General features: G+C 37.6%; 1 protein-coding gene across 1 annotated transcript in view; it reads right to left on the reverse strand.

The window, feature by feature from the left end:
- Nucleotides 1–16446, reverse strand: part of CFAP54 (cilia and flagella associated protein 54) — a 122398-nt gene that overhangs the window by 100846 nt on the left and 5106 nt on the right. Inside the window, exons 4-14 of the mRNA XM_063134983.1 lie at nucleotides 16221–16392; nucleotides 15533–15591; nucleotides 14312–14455; nucleotides 12583–12696; nucleotides 12402–12503; nucleotides 11376–11574; nucleotides 9699–9788; nucleotides 7540–7652; nucleotides 7276–7444; nucleotides 5814–5899; nucleotides 2081–2215 (exon numbers count right to left, since the gene is read on the reverse strand). Coding sequence (XP_062991053.1) covers nucleotides 2081–2215; nucleotides 5814–5899; nucleotides 7276–7444; nucleotides 7540–7652; nucleotides 9699–9788; nucleotides 11376–11574; nucleotides 12402–12503; nucleotides 12583–12696; nucleotides 14312–14455; nucleotides 15533–15591; nucleotides 16221–16392 — 1383 coding nt within the window. The remainder of the gene's footprint in view (nucleotides 1–2080; nucleotides 2216–5813; nucleotides 5900–7275; nucleotides 7445–7539; nucleotides 7653–9698; nucleotides 9789–11375; nucleotides 11575–12401; nucleotides 12504–12582; nucleotides 12697–14311; nucleotides 14456–15532; nucleotides 15592–16220; nucleotides 16393–16446) is intronic.

Raw genomic sequence — 16446 nt, forward strand, 5'->3', positions numbered from 1 at the left:
GCCTTGACTTACGTTGCCTGTTGTGATACCACATAGCTGATGTATCCCTGCTCCCTCAAAATGATTCTGGCCTTCCATACCAGATTACAAGTATCTTGTGAATTTCTTGTTGGATGGGACAGATCTTAGGATTCCCATATTTCTTAAGACTGCCCAACAGAAGAATCTCACAAAACAAAAAGAAAAACCAAAAACATCCACCAACCCCAATGCCTAGAAGTCAAATCCATCTATGCATCTCAGTACCTAGAACTGAAATACACTCATACACTACTACTACCCTAGACAAATGGAAGAGGGAACCATACAATCAATTCAATCCCACCCAATAATCCATAATTCATACCCTATCCCTCCATAGAGCACCCCTTCACTGGAACCACAGACTTGCACTGCAAACAAAACCAACATCACACTCAACTGACTGCTTGGGCTTTGCCCCTTTAAGAAGTTACAGTAGCTCAGAGGAGAGTGTCAGGCTTAACAGTGTGCCTTGGCTCACTAATGCATAGGGCATATCTTAGAATCAGATAATTCCAAATGAAACTGCTTGTCTCCTGGCTTCTGGAGACTTAACTACTTGTTGAATTGCTCTGGGTCCTCACTATCTCACCTTTAAATGTAGCCTGTTTGTGAGTCGCTTTGTTTCAATTGTTAACTAACTCAAACCAAAAACCTTTCTGTGACATGGATATTTATTGTGAATGAGACAGAACACAAACAGGTTGTAAGACAATAGGACAGAATCCAGTGGCAGGGTAACTTGGTCACTGCTACACAAGGACAGGCCCAAGAATGTAAGTGGGCATGGGCAGGTGTTTCACTTCTCGCTTGTCAGCAAGTCCATGAGACTCAGGCAGCTTGCAAAACAATACACCATCATTTGCTTATGTGTGCATAAATGAAATCAATATAGCTACTCATTATTATAACTAACTAGGAACTTGCAGCAAAAGATTTGATTGTACAAACACACACATCAAATGGATCTCTGTGCAGTCTCAAGTAATCAGCACCTTGGTTTGCAGAGACTAAGCTAAAATTTGAATGTGAACGGTACCTGACTCTAATTTCTAGCCCTCATCTTAGATCAGCCCTCGCACAATTAAAGATGCAACAAATGAAAACAGCAGTGCTAGAAGAGCGTTTTAATAAAATGCCTTATGGCTCGAGACTCTGCCCTTGCTGTACTGGCAAAGTGGAGGATCTGCCTCATTATGTGTTCTACTGCCTTATCTATTCTCAAATTCATTCTAAATATTTAGATTGGTTTTTTTGAGAATAAGTCCAGCTGGTCCGATTCAAAAATAATATACTTTTTATTTACATGCAATAACAAGACTGTCGTATTGTCATTGCCCAACTTTGCTCTTACAGCCCAAATGTATAGAGCAAAATTTCTGACCTTGCAGAATGTATGATTTGTTTTAGCATTGCTTTTATTATGCTTGTTGTAACCATTGGTTGAAACAATAATGTTTTACTACTACTAAAAAACAAACACAAACACACTACCCATCACCAGAGTCTCCAAAAGCTTTGTTGCTTATCTTCTACCTCCCAATGCTACCTAGCCTCTCCCATCCCTAGAACTCTGTTTTTTCCTAAGCCCCACATTTTCCTTGTCCCTTTCAACTTCCTGACTCTGCCCATACTTCTTTTAAAACTCTCCCACTGGCACTTATGCTCCTCTTAGATCCCTGCTTCTCAACCTATTCTGCCCTTTTCAGCCATTTTGCTTCTGAAATCATTTCGGTCCTTCCTGCTTCTGTTCAACTTTTCTCCGCTAATTGCACACACACACCCCTCACATTCCTAGTTAATGTGTGATGTTTTCCACTATGTTCTAGTCCCTACTTCTTCCATCTATCATTCCCTCCACTTCATAGAACATTTATCACAGCCAAACTAACTTTTCATTTTCCTTACAGAAGTTATCTTGTATTTATATGGAGTGGGCAAAATGTAAATAAATACACATCATGAGCAACATCACAGCCAGTGGCCAAGGAACACTTGTAGACAGGCAGACACACATGGTTTTACCAAACTTAATACAAGTGCATGTTAAACCGATTACCTTGGGTGTTTGGTATTTATGAACGAACTTTAAGAAGTTGCTTCCACTCATTTGGATCCTCTGAATTGCCACTTTACACCTTTGCCACAAAAATATTGTTGCATCTATTACCATTTCTCTGTCCAATACAAGAACCTGAAGACGAAAAATTTCAATACTTTCAAAAACAGATACTGATTAATTGGTTTTGTAACCAATTAAATCATTTTGCATTTTGACATATTAATTCTGTTAAATGGCTAAATCTTTGCACTACTTTAGTAGTTTCCATTTCTACATAGTTGCATCCCACACTGATCCGGTAAATTTTGAAATGGGGAGAGCCCTCAAGTGAGTTGTTAGGGTTATTTCTCATGCTAGCACTGCCCGCCATGTAGGCCAAGAGCAATAACATGGGCAGTAATAATGTGATCTCCCCAAATCGTTCTTCCCACTTGTTCTATAATAAAAAGAAAAAAAGGAAACATGGTATGCATGTTAAATATGTCCCTTCAACATCGATTTTGTTTTTCTCCTATTTCTGACTGATAACCAAGACTATTAGTTTGCTTTAACTGCAAACATTTATTTATTTATTTATTGCATTTATATACATTGCCTTTTTCCTCCTTAAGGAACCCAAGGTGGGGTACGTAATCCTCCTTTCTATTTTATTCTCACAACAACAAGCCTTTGAGATAGGCTGGGCTGAAAGTCTGTGACTGGTCCAAAGTCACCCAGTGAGCTTCCATGGATGAGTGGGGACCAGAACCTGGATCTCCTGACCCCCAGTCCAACACACTAACTACTACACCACATTGGGAAAACATTTCCTTTTTTTTTTTAAAGTAACATTAAATCTTTAATGTTTGCATTTGCATTCCAGGAAACTCAAAATTACTTTTAAGACCACTTCAAACTGCAGAAGCACCTTTCTCTATAAAAATCAGCATAGCTATGCCAGTGATTGCTGCTAAACTATTTCAAGGGACAGATTCTGGATTTATGTCATGGGACACCAAAACTCCTAAACCTGATCCAGGCATTATTATCACTACTACACCAAGTGTATGATCAAGCCACAAGAAATAATGAAATAGGATATTAAAAGGCTGGTTCTCACACATAAAAATAATCCAGAAATGCTTATCAGTAACAAGCAGCATATTGCCTACTTTTAATATCTGAACAATGAGCTTTGTATAAAGGTAGTTCATTCTGATAGAGGATCTCTCAATCTCAGATTACAGAGGACACCAGTTCCTCCATGATTTGGAAGTTAGGTCATTCAGCTTGCTGATAAATCTCTGTTCTAAATTAATCTAATTTAAGGCAACTCTGCCTGCCAACAGGAGTGACTAAACAAACTAGGAAACCTCCAGCACTGATTTATTTAGTGTTACAGCTGAACTGGGATTCCTGGTGTGTTTAGGGTGACCATATTTTGGAAAACAAAAAGGAGGACAACATGGTCGCCCCCAAGGGGGCGTGTCCAGCACCAAGGGGGCGTGCCCACCCGAACATAGTCTGATTTTACATGTCTGATTTTACAGCACACATTTAAGACAAATCTCTTCTTCATAACATCTTAATGTTAAAATCACTGAAATAAAGAACAAGTGAGAGATTCAATGTATCTGAAATTAACTTCACTCACTCCTACTTTTGTAGGTTTTGCTGTACTTTGAAGCTTTTGATATTCTCTTTGTGTTATTTTATTTATTTATTTATTTATTTATTTATTTTATTACATTTATATACCGCCCCACAGCCGAAGCTCTCTGGGCGGTTTACAACAATTAAAAATAGTAAACATTAAAAGTATACAAAAATTTTAAAAACATAAAAATAGTATAAAAACAACAGTATAAAAAGTGTTACATTCTCCCCTTCCCTCAAATATTTTTTCTGACTGCATCTTCACTCATTGCAAGCTGCTGTTGTTGTTAACAGGGTTTGCTACTGGCCCCAGATCTGTTTCAAATTTGGTATGGCTAAAGCTCTACCTAAAAGCTATCATGGTGCCAACTTTCAGCTCTTTATCTTTAAAAACGACAGTTTAAAAAATAATAATTTTAAAACCTCATTTTTAAAAAAATCCTAAAAAATCAATGGATGAACGGATCTCTTTCAAATTTGGTGTGGCTAAAGCTCTACCTAAATCCTATCATGGTACAAAGTTTCATTGCTTTATCTTTAAAAATGACGATTTTAAAAATAATAATTTTAAAATCTCAATTTTTAAAAAATTCCTAAAAAATCAATGGATGAACGGATCTGTTTCAAATTTGGTGTGGCTAAAGCTCTACCTAAGTCCTTTCATGGTGCAAAGTTTCATCTCTTTATCTTTAAAAATGACAATTTAAAAAATAATAATTTTAAAACCTCAATTTTTAAAAAATTCCTAAAAAATCAATGGATGAACGGATCTGTTTCAAATTTGGTGTGGCTAAAGCTCTACCTAAGTCCTTTCATGGTGCAAAGTTTCATCTCTTTATCTTTAAAAATGACGATTTAAAAAATAATAATTTTAAAACCTTAATTTTTAAAAAATTCCTAAAAAATCAGTGGATGAACAGATCTGTTTCAAATTTGGTGTGGCTAAAGCTCTACCTAAGTCCTTTCATGGTGCAAAGTTTCATCTCTTTATCTTTAAAAATGACGATTTAAAAAATAATAATTTTAAAACCTTAATTTTTAAAAAATTCCTAAAAAATCAGTGGATGAACAGATCTGTTTCAAATTTGGTATGACTAAAGCCCTTCCTAAGAGCTACCATTGTGCCAAGTTTCATGTCTTTATCTTAAAAAATGACGGAGTTATAAGCATTTTTGTTAATTCCCATTAGAGCTGCTCTTTGTAAAAAATCCTGATTTCCCCTCCCCCTCCCGGATCTGCCGGTTTGCAGCAAAAATCCGGCCATATCCGGACAAATCCGGGTCATATGGTCACCCTAGGTGTGTTGCTCTTCTATCAAGCCACACTATGAAGCCAGAATTTGTTCTTGGCTTCCTGGAGTGACAAGCCAGGAATTCCAGTTCAAATGTAACATTAAACAAACCGACAGTAGTTTGTTTAGCATCTCCGGCTGCAGGCAGAGCTTATTTCTTGCTTATAAGTGATAAACTATGCAGCTAGTTGACCTCAGAGGGTGCACACTGACAAAATACTGAAAAATCCCAAACTGCATTCACAGATTCAAACACTGGTGTATCATCTTACTCTTCCTCACTGGCTAGCATCTCCTCATACTCCTGTTCCTGTAAGTGAATAGTGCCTCACCTCTCCCACAGCTAACTTCTTGAAATGGGAGAGCTGAGGCACTTTCTTTCTCTGCCCACTCGCCTTTCCCTGCATTACTGTTGCTGCCAGCATCTCCTGCTGGGAAAGAAAGAGGTACAGCTTATTACAATTTCAACAGTATTGTGAACAAGATTTGAGCTCTCTTTTTAGATTTTGTATGTAAGAACCCTTTCACTGCCACCCTTTTCTACAAGCTCCCCTCCTATCACATTACTTCAGAAATAGTCTCTATTCTCTAGAAATGTTCTCTCTTGCAACAGTTTTTTTTAAAAAGCTTTCTTTCTTTGAAGTCTCATGTTTTTTCTTAATTGTTTAAAAACTAAAGATATCAAATGTAATTCTTTAAAGCTAATATCTATTATTTACTACATTTTGTAATAAGTTATTTCCTCTTATTTTGACTTGCATTTAACAAAACTATTTCATACACACGACTTCAGTTTTACTATACCTCCTCAGACGAACAGATGCAGGAATACAGAGTCCGTGCCAACAGAAAAAGATCATCAGAAGTTTTTCCTGTTTGTACTAATCCCTCTTCAGTTGTAATTTATTTTTAAAAAGAAAAGAAAAGCAGTCAATTCCATTAAAATACAACTGAAATTCAAATCCTCGGTAGATGTAGTTATAGGAAATGAGTTATGAAAATAAAGTACAGTTCCCATTTTATACATAATTTCTTTCTAAACAAAACACAGCAAGATGTGCCTAAATTTAAAATCTTCAAACAGCATGATCATTTTATGTCTGGCAAAATGTCAGTTTAAATAACAAACTTGTTTTTATGATTTAGTAAAGACAAGTATAGACCTTAACAAATCAACAGAAAAATACTTTTCCCCCCATCCATGGTTCTTTCCGCCCCCTCACCCTTCTGAAGAGCTGTCTGAAAATACCTGCACTGACTTTGTTATTTGAACACAAAGTAAAGTAACAACTTGAGCCACGTCTTGCTGTACTAGCAAATAGAGTGCTTAAGACTTAGAGGAGCTTTTCCCAATTATGCGAGTTGTGATCCGTGTAAAAAGAAAGGGTGTTGTCCTTAACAAAATGTACAACTATCCAGATTCAAAGGATTAAGAAAAAAGACAATTTTAACAAGGTTTTATCACATAGACACAATTCAACAACTGTATTAAACAATTAAAATGCACTGGCATCTACTGATTGCATTCATGTTATACAAGAATACCAAAAGAGAAATTAAAAAAGCAGGTCAAACGCATTTCGACACTGGGGTGTCTTCTTCAGTGACCCCAGGCTTCACAGAGCTCCTGTAAAATGTATTTGTATGGGCTGACTTAATAGAAAAGCCCTGAATTGTCACTCCCATCTATCCAATAGAGCAAGCCTCAGTCTGTCTGCTACTGACTACGTTACTATCTGCTTACCAGCTGCTCTAATTCAGGGCTTTTCTATTAAGTCAGCCCATACAAGTACATTTTCCAAGAGCTCTGTGAAGCCTGGGGTCACTGAAGAAGACACCCTGGTGTCGAAACAAGTTTGACCTGCTTTTTTAATTTCTCTTTTGGTATTCTTGTATAACATGAATGCAATCAGTAGATGCCAGTGCATTTTAATTGTTTAATACAGTTGTTGAATTGTGTCTATGTGATAAAACCTTGTTAAAATGGTCTTTTTCCTTAACCCTTTGAATCTGGGGAGTTGTGATCCAACTCATCTGGAGGGCACCGGGATGGGGAAGGCTGAGTAACTATTATTACGGCACTGCAATGTTGCAAAGCCTATTATAGCAGAAATGCCAAACAGTAGATTAATGTTGCTTTAGCATTACCTAGAAATATATATAGGATGGTTTCTAATTTCTTCTTATTCTGTACTAAAACCTCCTGATATAAACATTAACTGAAATAAGTTATTGCAGCTGACAACCGTAGTTAACTGTGTCATACCTTGAAATGCAATGGATTTCCTTCCTGTACGAAAATTCACTAGTTCTCTGATATTGTCTCCCTGAACACACAAACCATGCCTTGGTTTTCTTGTAGATATTAAAGGTTGCATTACTAGAAGTAGTTTGAGTTCTGCTTCTACATTCTTCCATACTAGTTTATTTTCACTCTAATAAACAGAAAAATAAGAATTCTTATATAGACAATGATTTATTTGTTTATTTTAAAAAACAATACACCTTTAATAATAACAAACTGGGTTACCTGAAGAAAAGAATAAAACCGTATTGTTGCATAATCAAAGGAATCCCACTCCTCATAGCTGAAGGCCATTTTAAGAAACCTCAAGACAGACTCTGCAGAAACACCATTCCTCCCTATAAAAGTATCACAAAAGGTATAAGAATCCCACAGTCTTCATAAACACCAAGGGGAACCCTTAGATAACTCTTTTTTAACAGTTGGGTATTGTATGCATGTATAAGACCAGTATGTTTCATTTGAATTCTGTCCAAATAGTATAAATCCAACTGCATTCAATTAAGATCTCTAATTCAAACTTCTAGTCAAGAGATAGTTATGCAACATTTTTTCCATTCAAATTTCTCTAGAAAGAAATAATAATACAATAAGGGACAAATTAGACATTACAAGGGGGACGTAAATAACAATTTCACCCTCTTTTTCCTTTTTTTTTTTTTTAACAAAAAGCAGGTATATTACAGCCAACACTCCATCCCCATCTGTAACTTGCCTTATTCAGTGCCAGAAGTATTAGGCACTGTTATGAAACAGGCTTCATGCTACAAGTTTGAGGGATACCAAATTTCAGCAGTATCTTTGACAACACTTTAACAATTTGTGTACTCCATGAATCAGTAAGATCCAAATACACTAACATATTGATAGTCTTCAGCAGCTATGGGGAACCTCCAGCCCACAGGCCTAATCTGGCCCATGAGGCTCCTCAATCCATCCCACTAGGCCATTGCCCATGGAAATGTCTCCTTGAGTAGTTGATCCTTGAGGTGCCGACCTGATCAAAAATGACAAGCAGCAGGTGAAACCAGCTCCAAACTCAGTTGAAGAGTCAACTGAGGGGAAGGCAAGACATGAAGGAAACTGGTGCCTCAAGGAGATGCTCTTCTCAGCACTGGCTGAGTCCAGAGCTGGATTTATCTACCTCTGGCTATCCCCAAACAAGGAAAGAGAAGGGCAGATAAAGATGCACGTGTCTTCGCAAATGGGTGTGTGCATAAACAGGATGTGTGTGTATATGTGAGTGAACGGAGGGACAAATATAGTAGGGACCACTTTGGGCTGCTGGTATTTGGCCCCCAAATATGCTTCGCCTCAAGTTGAAAAGATTTACCTGTGGACACACACAGGTAGATCACACATGACCATGTGCATGCAACTCATAGTGAAACACTATAGCACACATGTATTTTGGCATCTTTGGAATCTCCCTTGATTGTTCTGTACACCCTTCGACATGCTCCAACCTTTCACTTGACCTTTGACTATCTGCCAGCACTACCTCTCCTTTTGCTACTGGCTGAAATGATGCCTGGGCAGCCTTGGACCAGGCAACAAGAGTTTAGGAAAGGATGGAAGATCTTAGAAATTCTGCAGTCAATTATCAACATTTCTTATATTAATCTGCATCATCGTTATTTGAACACAGGGTAGAATATATCAAAATAAATGAATAAAATAAACTGAAGAGTTTATTTGGTTTTTCAGTACTCCTGGTAAGAACATAAAGCATCTGGTATCCTTTTAAAAAAGATGAAAATAGGGGTCCTTCCGGATGGGTGGTTCCAAAACAATAAAAAGACACTGTGCAGCTATACCATCTTTTCCTCCTTAAAGGATTTTTTGTGGAAAGAAAAAAGATAGAAGCAATGGGAAAACATTACAAATTTAAGGCAATGTCATCTGGACCTCCCATAATTTTGGGAATGATGTGGGGCGACGGCACGATAAAGGTCTCATTACTTAGCTCACATTATTACCCATAATCTGATTGTTACTTAAGAATTGGTTATTGACGATAACCTACATGACTAGCTATGTTTTTCTAGTATGCAGTAGATTATTCCCACAGTATGCATGTCATTAGAATCATGTATTACAAATAGAAACTCCACATTTCTGTCCATGCTTGTGCTGACCTGTTCACTACTAGCATGATCCTATCTGCAAAGGAGTAAGTGCCCAGGAGAGTGGTCTTGTGAAGTGACCCTTTATCTCAAAGAAATGTGAATGCAATCAAGCCTGTCATAGAAAATACTAAAAGGGCTAGTTGAACATTGACAAAGAATGTGGGTTTGGACATTTTCTGAAGAATCCCTGCTCAGTGACTATACCGTTTTAATGAATCGTATCTCAAAACTGTACAAGTGTTGTAAAGACTTTACCTGATAATATCTGCTGCATAAGTGTTGATGATGTTGTTATTACACTAGAAGCATTGGTGGGTGTGTTACCTGGCCCACTGATGCCACCACCTTTAATAAAAAATTAACTTGTTAGATATCATAGTATTTGAATATATAATCCTGAAATATATTTCATTTACATATTGGTTTCTTAACAAAGTATCTCAATACATGTTGAAACTAGAGAGTTTGCTCTAATTGCTGATCATTTCCTGATAGTGATATATAAGACATTGAAAGTGCCAGTTTTCATTCATTTAGCATACTACTCCATTTCCATCCGCTTTGAGGTTAAGATCTCTCCCCACTAGTCATCCTTAGTATGAAGAGTTAGGAGCTGCTCCTAAATTGGGTTTAGAACAAGAGTTAAGAGTTCAAGTGACAGTATTTGTGGTGTAGGCAGAAAGAGAAGATGAAGACCCACCCAAATGACTGGCTGTCAATGAACATGCCTTCCCAAATAACTGGCCCTATCACAGAACATATATCACAGACCTATATTTGAGCTGCGTCTGCTTATTAAAATATGCCTACATTTTTTTTCTTCCCTTTTTGGGATTTTTTGGGGAAGGTGACTTGAAAATAGAATAGCAGTGGGGTCCACAGTATATGAGTACAAGTCAATGAAAATGTTGACCCAGTGTGCATCAGCTGTGAAAAAGGCAAATACCATGTTAGGCAAAATTAGGAAAGGAACTGAAAATAAAATTGCCAATATCATGTTTCACTTATACAGTTCCATGGTGCAACCACACTTAGAATACTGTGTACAGTTCTGGTCACCACACCTAAAAAAAATGATATTGCAGACTTGTAAAACAACCAGAAATGGGCAACTGAAATGATGAAGCGGATGGAGCAACTCCCCTACAAGGAAAGGTTACAACATCTGGGACTGTTTAGCTTAGAAAAGTGAGTAAGCGAAGACATGATAGAAGTGTAGAAAAGTACATATGGTGTTAAGAAAACGGATAGGGAGACATTTTTCACCCTCTCCCACTAGAACCCAAGGTCACCCCATGAAGCTGGTTGGTGGGAGATTCAAGACAGAATAAAGGAAGTACAGAGCACATAGATAAAACTATGGAATTGACTTCCACAAGATGTAGTGATGGCCACCAATTTGGATGGCTTTAAAGGGGGACTGGACAAATTCATGAAGGATATGACTATCAATGGCTGCTAGTCCAGTATCAGAGGCAGTATGCCTATGTTCATCAGTTGCTGGGGAACTTGGGTGGGAGGGTGCTGTTGCATTCATATCTTGCTTGTGAATTTCCCATATGTAGCTGGTTGGCCACTATGTGAGCAGAATGCTGGACTAGATGGAACTTTGCTCTGATCCAGCATGGCTCTTCTTATGTTCATTGCCTCATACATGGCACAATTTATTGTGCTAGCAATCATACATCTTTATATAGAAATATAATAGCATTTATTTCTCTTCTACTCATAGACCTTGGATCCCAGTCACTGACTGGATTAAAGACGATGATGATGCTATTTTTGTAAAGTAAGAATAAAAGGCTTAAGTTTCATTTTCCTCATACTACTGTTGTTATAATTAAACTTTTCTCTATCGCTAATTTTCATAGAGTAAGGAAATGGTAATATTCTTTTTTATTTTCCATCACAGTATTATTTTGATCCAATTACCATCAAGAATATCCACGCCTGCAAAACAGAGCTCTGAAACAACATCATGAATTTCCACTTCATCAGGAACAGGAGGCCCAGGGATCAGTGTCCGTCTATTTTGATCAAATAGAGCTTCCAGGATGGCAAAAAAATGAGCTGAATTGCAATCAAACATCTCCATCAACAGCCGTTCTGTGATTGTACGAGGCCAGGGTAGCTAAATAAAAACAAAGACAAAAGATCACATACATTTCAAATAAATTGCAAAAAGTTAAGTAGTTTCTTTTAAAATAGTGAGTAATATGTGAGAGCTTATAAGATAATTAAAAGTTACTCTATGCATAGTATTGTAGAAATCAGTGTTCAACATCTTGTGCAAGACTTAACTGGTTTTAACAGTTTATTTACGAAATATGTTATATTGTACACAGAAACAGTAACGCTTTGTGAAGCAGAATTTCTAAAGAAAAAGAGGCATGATGGGAAATAGTCATTGACAGAGAGACTAATGAGATATATACTGTAATTTGACTATTAGATAGGAATCATAACATTTTCAACAAATGTGTCATGATCCCGACCCCAAACAACAGTCAGGATTATGTACACTGCCTTGAGTTCCTTGGAGAAAAAAAGTTGGGATTGCATGTAATTTAAATTAAATGAATAAATAACCACGGAAGGCCAGCACTGCAAGTTGTAGAAGGGCAAGACCCAGACCCCAACCCAGAGCCTATCACCTACTCTTCAGGATGGGGGCAGGGCCTGGAAGTGGTAGTCTAACCACTAAAATATAAAAGGCTTCTGCTGTGCGCTAGATCTTGCCTGAGCAAGTTGTCTTCTCGAAGCTATCCAAAGTCCTGCAACTCCAGCCTAATCATACCTGCCTGCCTAAGACTGCAATCTTATACCTACTTACCTGGGAGTAAGCTCCACTGAACTCAATGGGACTTACTTTTAAGTAGACATGTACATGATTTTACTCTAAGCCACTCTCATGAGCTCCTGTTCCTGGTCAGGACAGGCAAACTGCCTAAAACTTACATGTTGTATATCTCTTAGATTATTTTTCACCCTTGGTCGAAAAATCCCTTTTGGTCGTCTTCTTGGTTCCAATGCTGATCTTTTGAAGATCATTACTGCCATCTGACCCAAAGAGAAGAAATGCACAATTATTATATTGTCTATTAATTTAAACATTATAACCTTTATAAAACATGCATACCTTTACAGTTGCTTCTTTGAACCTTTTCTTTGTTTCTATGCTTAGCGGCGATGAACTCAAGTTTTCCATTTGCTTTAGTTCATCAATTTTAATTAAACCACGGCGTGCAAATAGCTACAATGTAAGAATATATGTAAATATATATATATATATTTCTGAGATTGGGATAGCAAGAAGAAGAAATCACAATATGCTTCCCTCCTTTTGAGTTAGACATCCAACTGACATAAGCATGCAGAATTCCAAAGTCCATCCTAGGGTCAGAATCCAAGTAGGAAAGGGAACAAAACAGGGAAGATTATTGTGGATCAGGTACGACCTACATTGGCAATACTTCGGATCCAGATGCCTATTCTATGGTGAAGTGTCCAAAATTCAGGAATCAAAAGACTAAGAAAGTAGAAGTAGGGAGAGCAAAGCTGGAAGCACATTAGGTAGAAAGTTGAGGATAGAATGAACGGGGAGATTGAACGGAGCAGGTAAGAGCTACATCACATAGGGATAGGGGAGAGAAGACATAATCGGAATTGAATTGCACCAAAGACATCAGCTGGTCTACACTAGCAACATACTAGGATGAACAGATAAAAAGCACCTGAAAGGCAGCTGTAATTATGTGGAGAGAGACTAATGGGTTTGTCACTTACTGCAACCAAATCTAGTAATGTTTTTGGTTCAAAATGAAGCGGGGGGAGGGGAGAAACTAAAAATGCTAAGTGCATCCAATTCATTTTCTCTGAAGACAGCTCATCAGGAAAATTGCTACACTGACCTCCAGCAAACCCTGGGTTGGTATTAATAGTCCCAAAACATTGCACTCAGTGGGTGGGTTTGCATGATCACAGAGGGAAAATAAGCCACGGTAGCTTATCTTCCCTCTCCATACGTGCCGTTTAAGAGCTGCCAAATTAGCATAATTAGCCTTGCCAGGTACAGGTTGTTGTGTCATCTGAACCCAGTGAGGGTGGTTAATTGGTAGGGTTGACAATCCACCCTAAAAACCTAGAACAGTTTTCAGGGTGGTTTGTAAATCACCCCAGCCATCCAGCCATGCCAGGTTCGGATGTCTGGCAAGGGTAATTATCCTAATTAAGCAGCTTGCAACTGGCACTCCTGAGGAGGGAGGGAGGGAAAATAAGCCACTGTGGCTTATTTTTACTCTATGAGTGTGCAAAGCTGGTCAGTGACTAAAGCACTGTGGACTGGATCCAGGATCTGCTTTCTGCTGACAGAAGGGCTCTTCTGCTCACAGAAGGTGCCTCCACTCAGTTTTGGAGGATCCCCCTTCCCCTCTGCACCACAGCTCACCCCATTCAGCAGAGTCCCTTAACCCGCTGTGCAGCATTTTTGGGGTGCTGGAGAGGCTGCCATGAAGAGGAGGTGGAGGACAAATCCGCTTCCACAAGCTGAGTTGAATATGCCTAAATGTGGATCCAATACGATTTCTTTCTTGCACAAGGAAAGCAAAGCAAAGAAAGCCCTCATCATCCACACTTTAGTAAGACATGCTAAGCCATTTGCTGCTAACCCTTTTGCAACAAATGGTTACTGAGTACGTTTAAACCATGGTTATGTAGCCACTATGGTTAGGAATGGTTCACATGACACACTAAATGCTTAACCACCGTGGCTTAGTGTGTCATCTGAACAGGGTCTATGCCTCTGCTTTCCCATAGATCCTGTATGCCTTTTAACAAAAATTGAAGAATGAATAATTATAAGTTACTACCTCTCCATAGATACCAGACTGGCAGTCATAGTAACACTGGCAAACAGCAGCATACAGAGTGGCTCTCCATGTCAAATAATGTACAGCTAACAGTGGAATTGATGACTCCATACATACACAGGCCCATAATAAATATTCAAGCACCTATTAAAGGAAATGTGATTGTAAACTAAGCCATAATAAAATATTATTTTGAAAATTACTAACAAGTAACTTTTGCAGACTTATTTGCAAAGCTGAGGTATGTTTTTTTCTCAATTCACTTTCCTTGCTGACTTTTTTTGCACAGTGTCATTCAATTAAGCAAGTCTTTGTAGGTGACATGACGATTTCACTACTAAAAAAAGCCACAGGGTGGCACTACAGTTCAACTTAAATAGAGCAGAAAGATCATCATCTCTATCATTATGGAGCACATTATTTTCTTACTGCAAATATCTGAATTAAATGTATATTATACAGTCATAAAGAAACACACACAGAGTTTATTATTTTGCAACTAAATGCATAAACAAAATTAAACTGTTTGGATATATGAAGAAAGTTATACCAGTTTTCATCTGAATACAATGAAAAATAACTACATATAAAATATTAACAAGGTGTGCTTTATATATAGTTGAAGACTACATGTTTACTGCAGGTGCCCTGCCCTCTAGTATAGCTCTTGCACCTTTAACTGTTGTGATGAAGAGGGAATTTCACCAGGTTCTCCATATATACAAATGACACCTGCTGAAATTCCCTTTTCTATGCAACTGTTAAAGATACAAGAGCCCTGTCCTCCTTTTCATATGGTCACCCTAAGCACATCCAAAGCCAGCTCTAAACTACTAGCAGAATTCTGTATTTTAGGGGCTTGCACTACCTACAAAACTAAGCTGTCAGGGCAGACAGAGCTCTCCTGACAGCAAAACTCCTTTCCACTGTTAGGAGGCCACATCTGTCCCCCTTTTCCTAATCCCCCAAGCTGATATGTCTGGGTTTTAGGATTACCCAGTTAGCTCTTAAGACAAAACCATTTTTATACTTCATTTATTATGGTTTTAGCAAGGAACATTTTTTGAAACATAATTGTAATACAAGGAAAAGCTAAAATGTTACCCCAAACACAATAAAACATTAACAGGTGTTTTTTAATATATATATATATATATATATATTTCAACAGCCAACTCTGTTAAAAGGAGAGAGAAATGCTTCTAATTTATCTTGCCATACCTTAGCAGATTGACCTACGATCATCAAATGTCTACATATGGTGTACATATGAATTGTACCTGTAAGGAGAAATAAATTATTTGATATATACTGTATATACAGCTTATGCGTTTATATATTCTTTTCCCACCGCAGATCATGTGTGTTTTCCTCTTCATCTATTAATGAATCCAACTTGTCCAATATAAATTGTTTGATATTTTTGCATGTATATTCTTGTTTAACATTTAAAGTAACTATAGTAAGGATGCATGTTCAGATAGAAAGAAGTCCTACATCTCCCAGCATTCCCCAGCCAGTCATGTTTTTTTCTGTCTAAAAATGTTTTGGAACTCAGACCTCACCTCTGCCTTTTATTAGGTTGTTGGACAAATTAGTTTTCTTTTAGCCTCAGCAGTTTGTTTTCTAGAAACAAAAGTGTTTCATTATAAGCCATGTGCCATTTTATAAATGTGCAAGGCCCCAAGGCAGCCATTTTGTGAGAGCATCCACAACACTCTCTCACAATTCCAAATGTGCCCACTGAGCCCAGAAAAGGTTGAAGACCCCTAGAATTGCATTATAACTGTTGAAAGAAAACTCCAAAGGTTAAAGTCCCTTTTTAACCTTGAGACATCCTGTAAAGCTTTTTCTTAAGACATGAAACAATATCTAAAACTGCATTTGGAAAGAAAAGTGAATGACATACCATTATAAACAAGCCAACACAAGTGCTCATGTGGTAGAGTCACCTGCATGATGAGTTGAAATATGGTCAAGATTCTGAAATATGTCTTCACGGATTCCTGATTCAGCAGATCAACATCATTATCACATACCATTTTGTAAAGACAAATATTCCTTCTTTGCAATACATGGAGCTAGAATGAATAACCAAAAATTTCAAATCAAGATGTGCTATGAAGAAGTTTAGC

This window comes from Elgaria multicarinata, chromosome 9 (assembly GCF_023053635.1).
Source record: "Elgaria multicarinata webbii isolate HBS135686 ecotype San Diego chromosome 9, rElgMul1.1.pri, whole genome shotgun sequence".
NCBI lineage: Eukaryota > Metazoa > Chordata > Lepidosauria > Squamata > Anguidae > Elgaria > Elgaria multicarinata.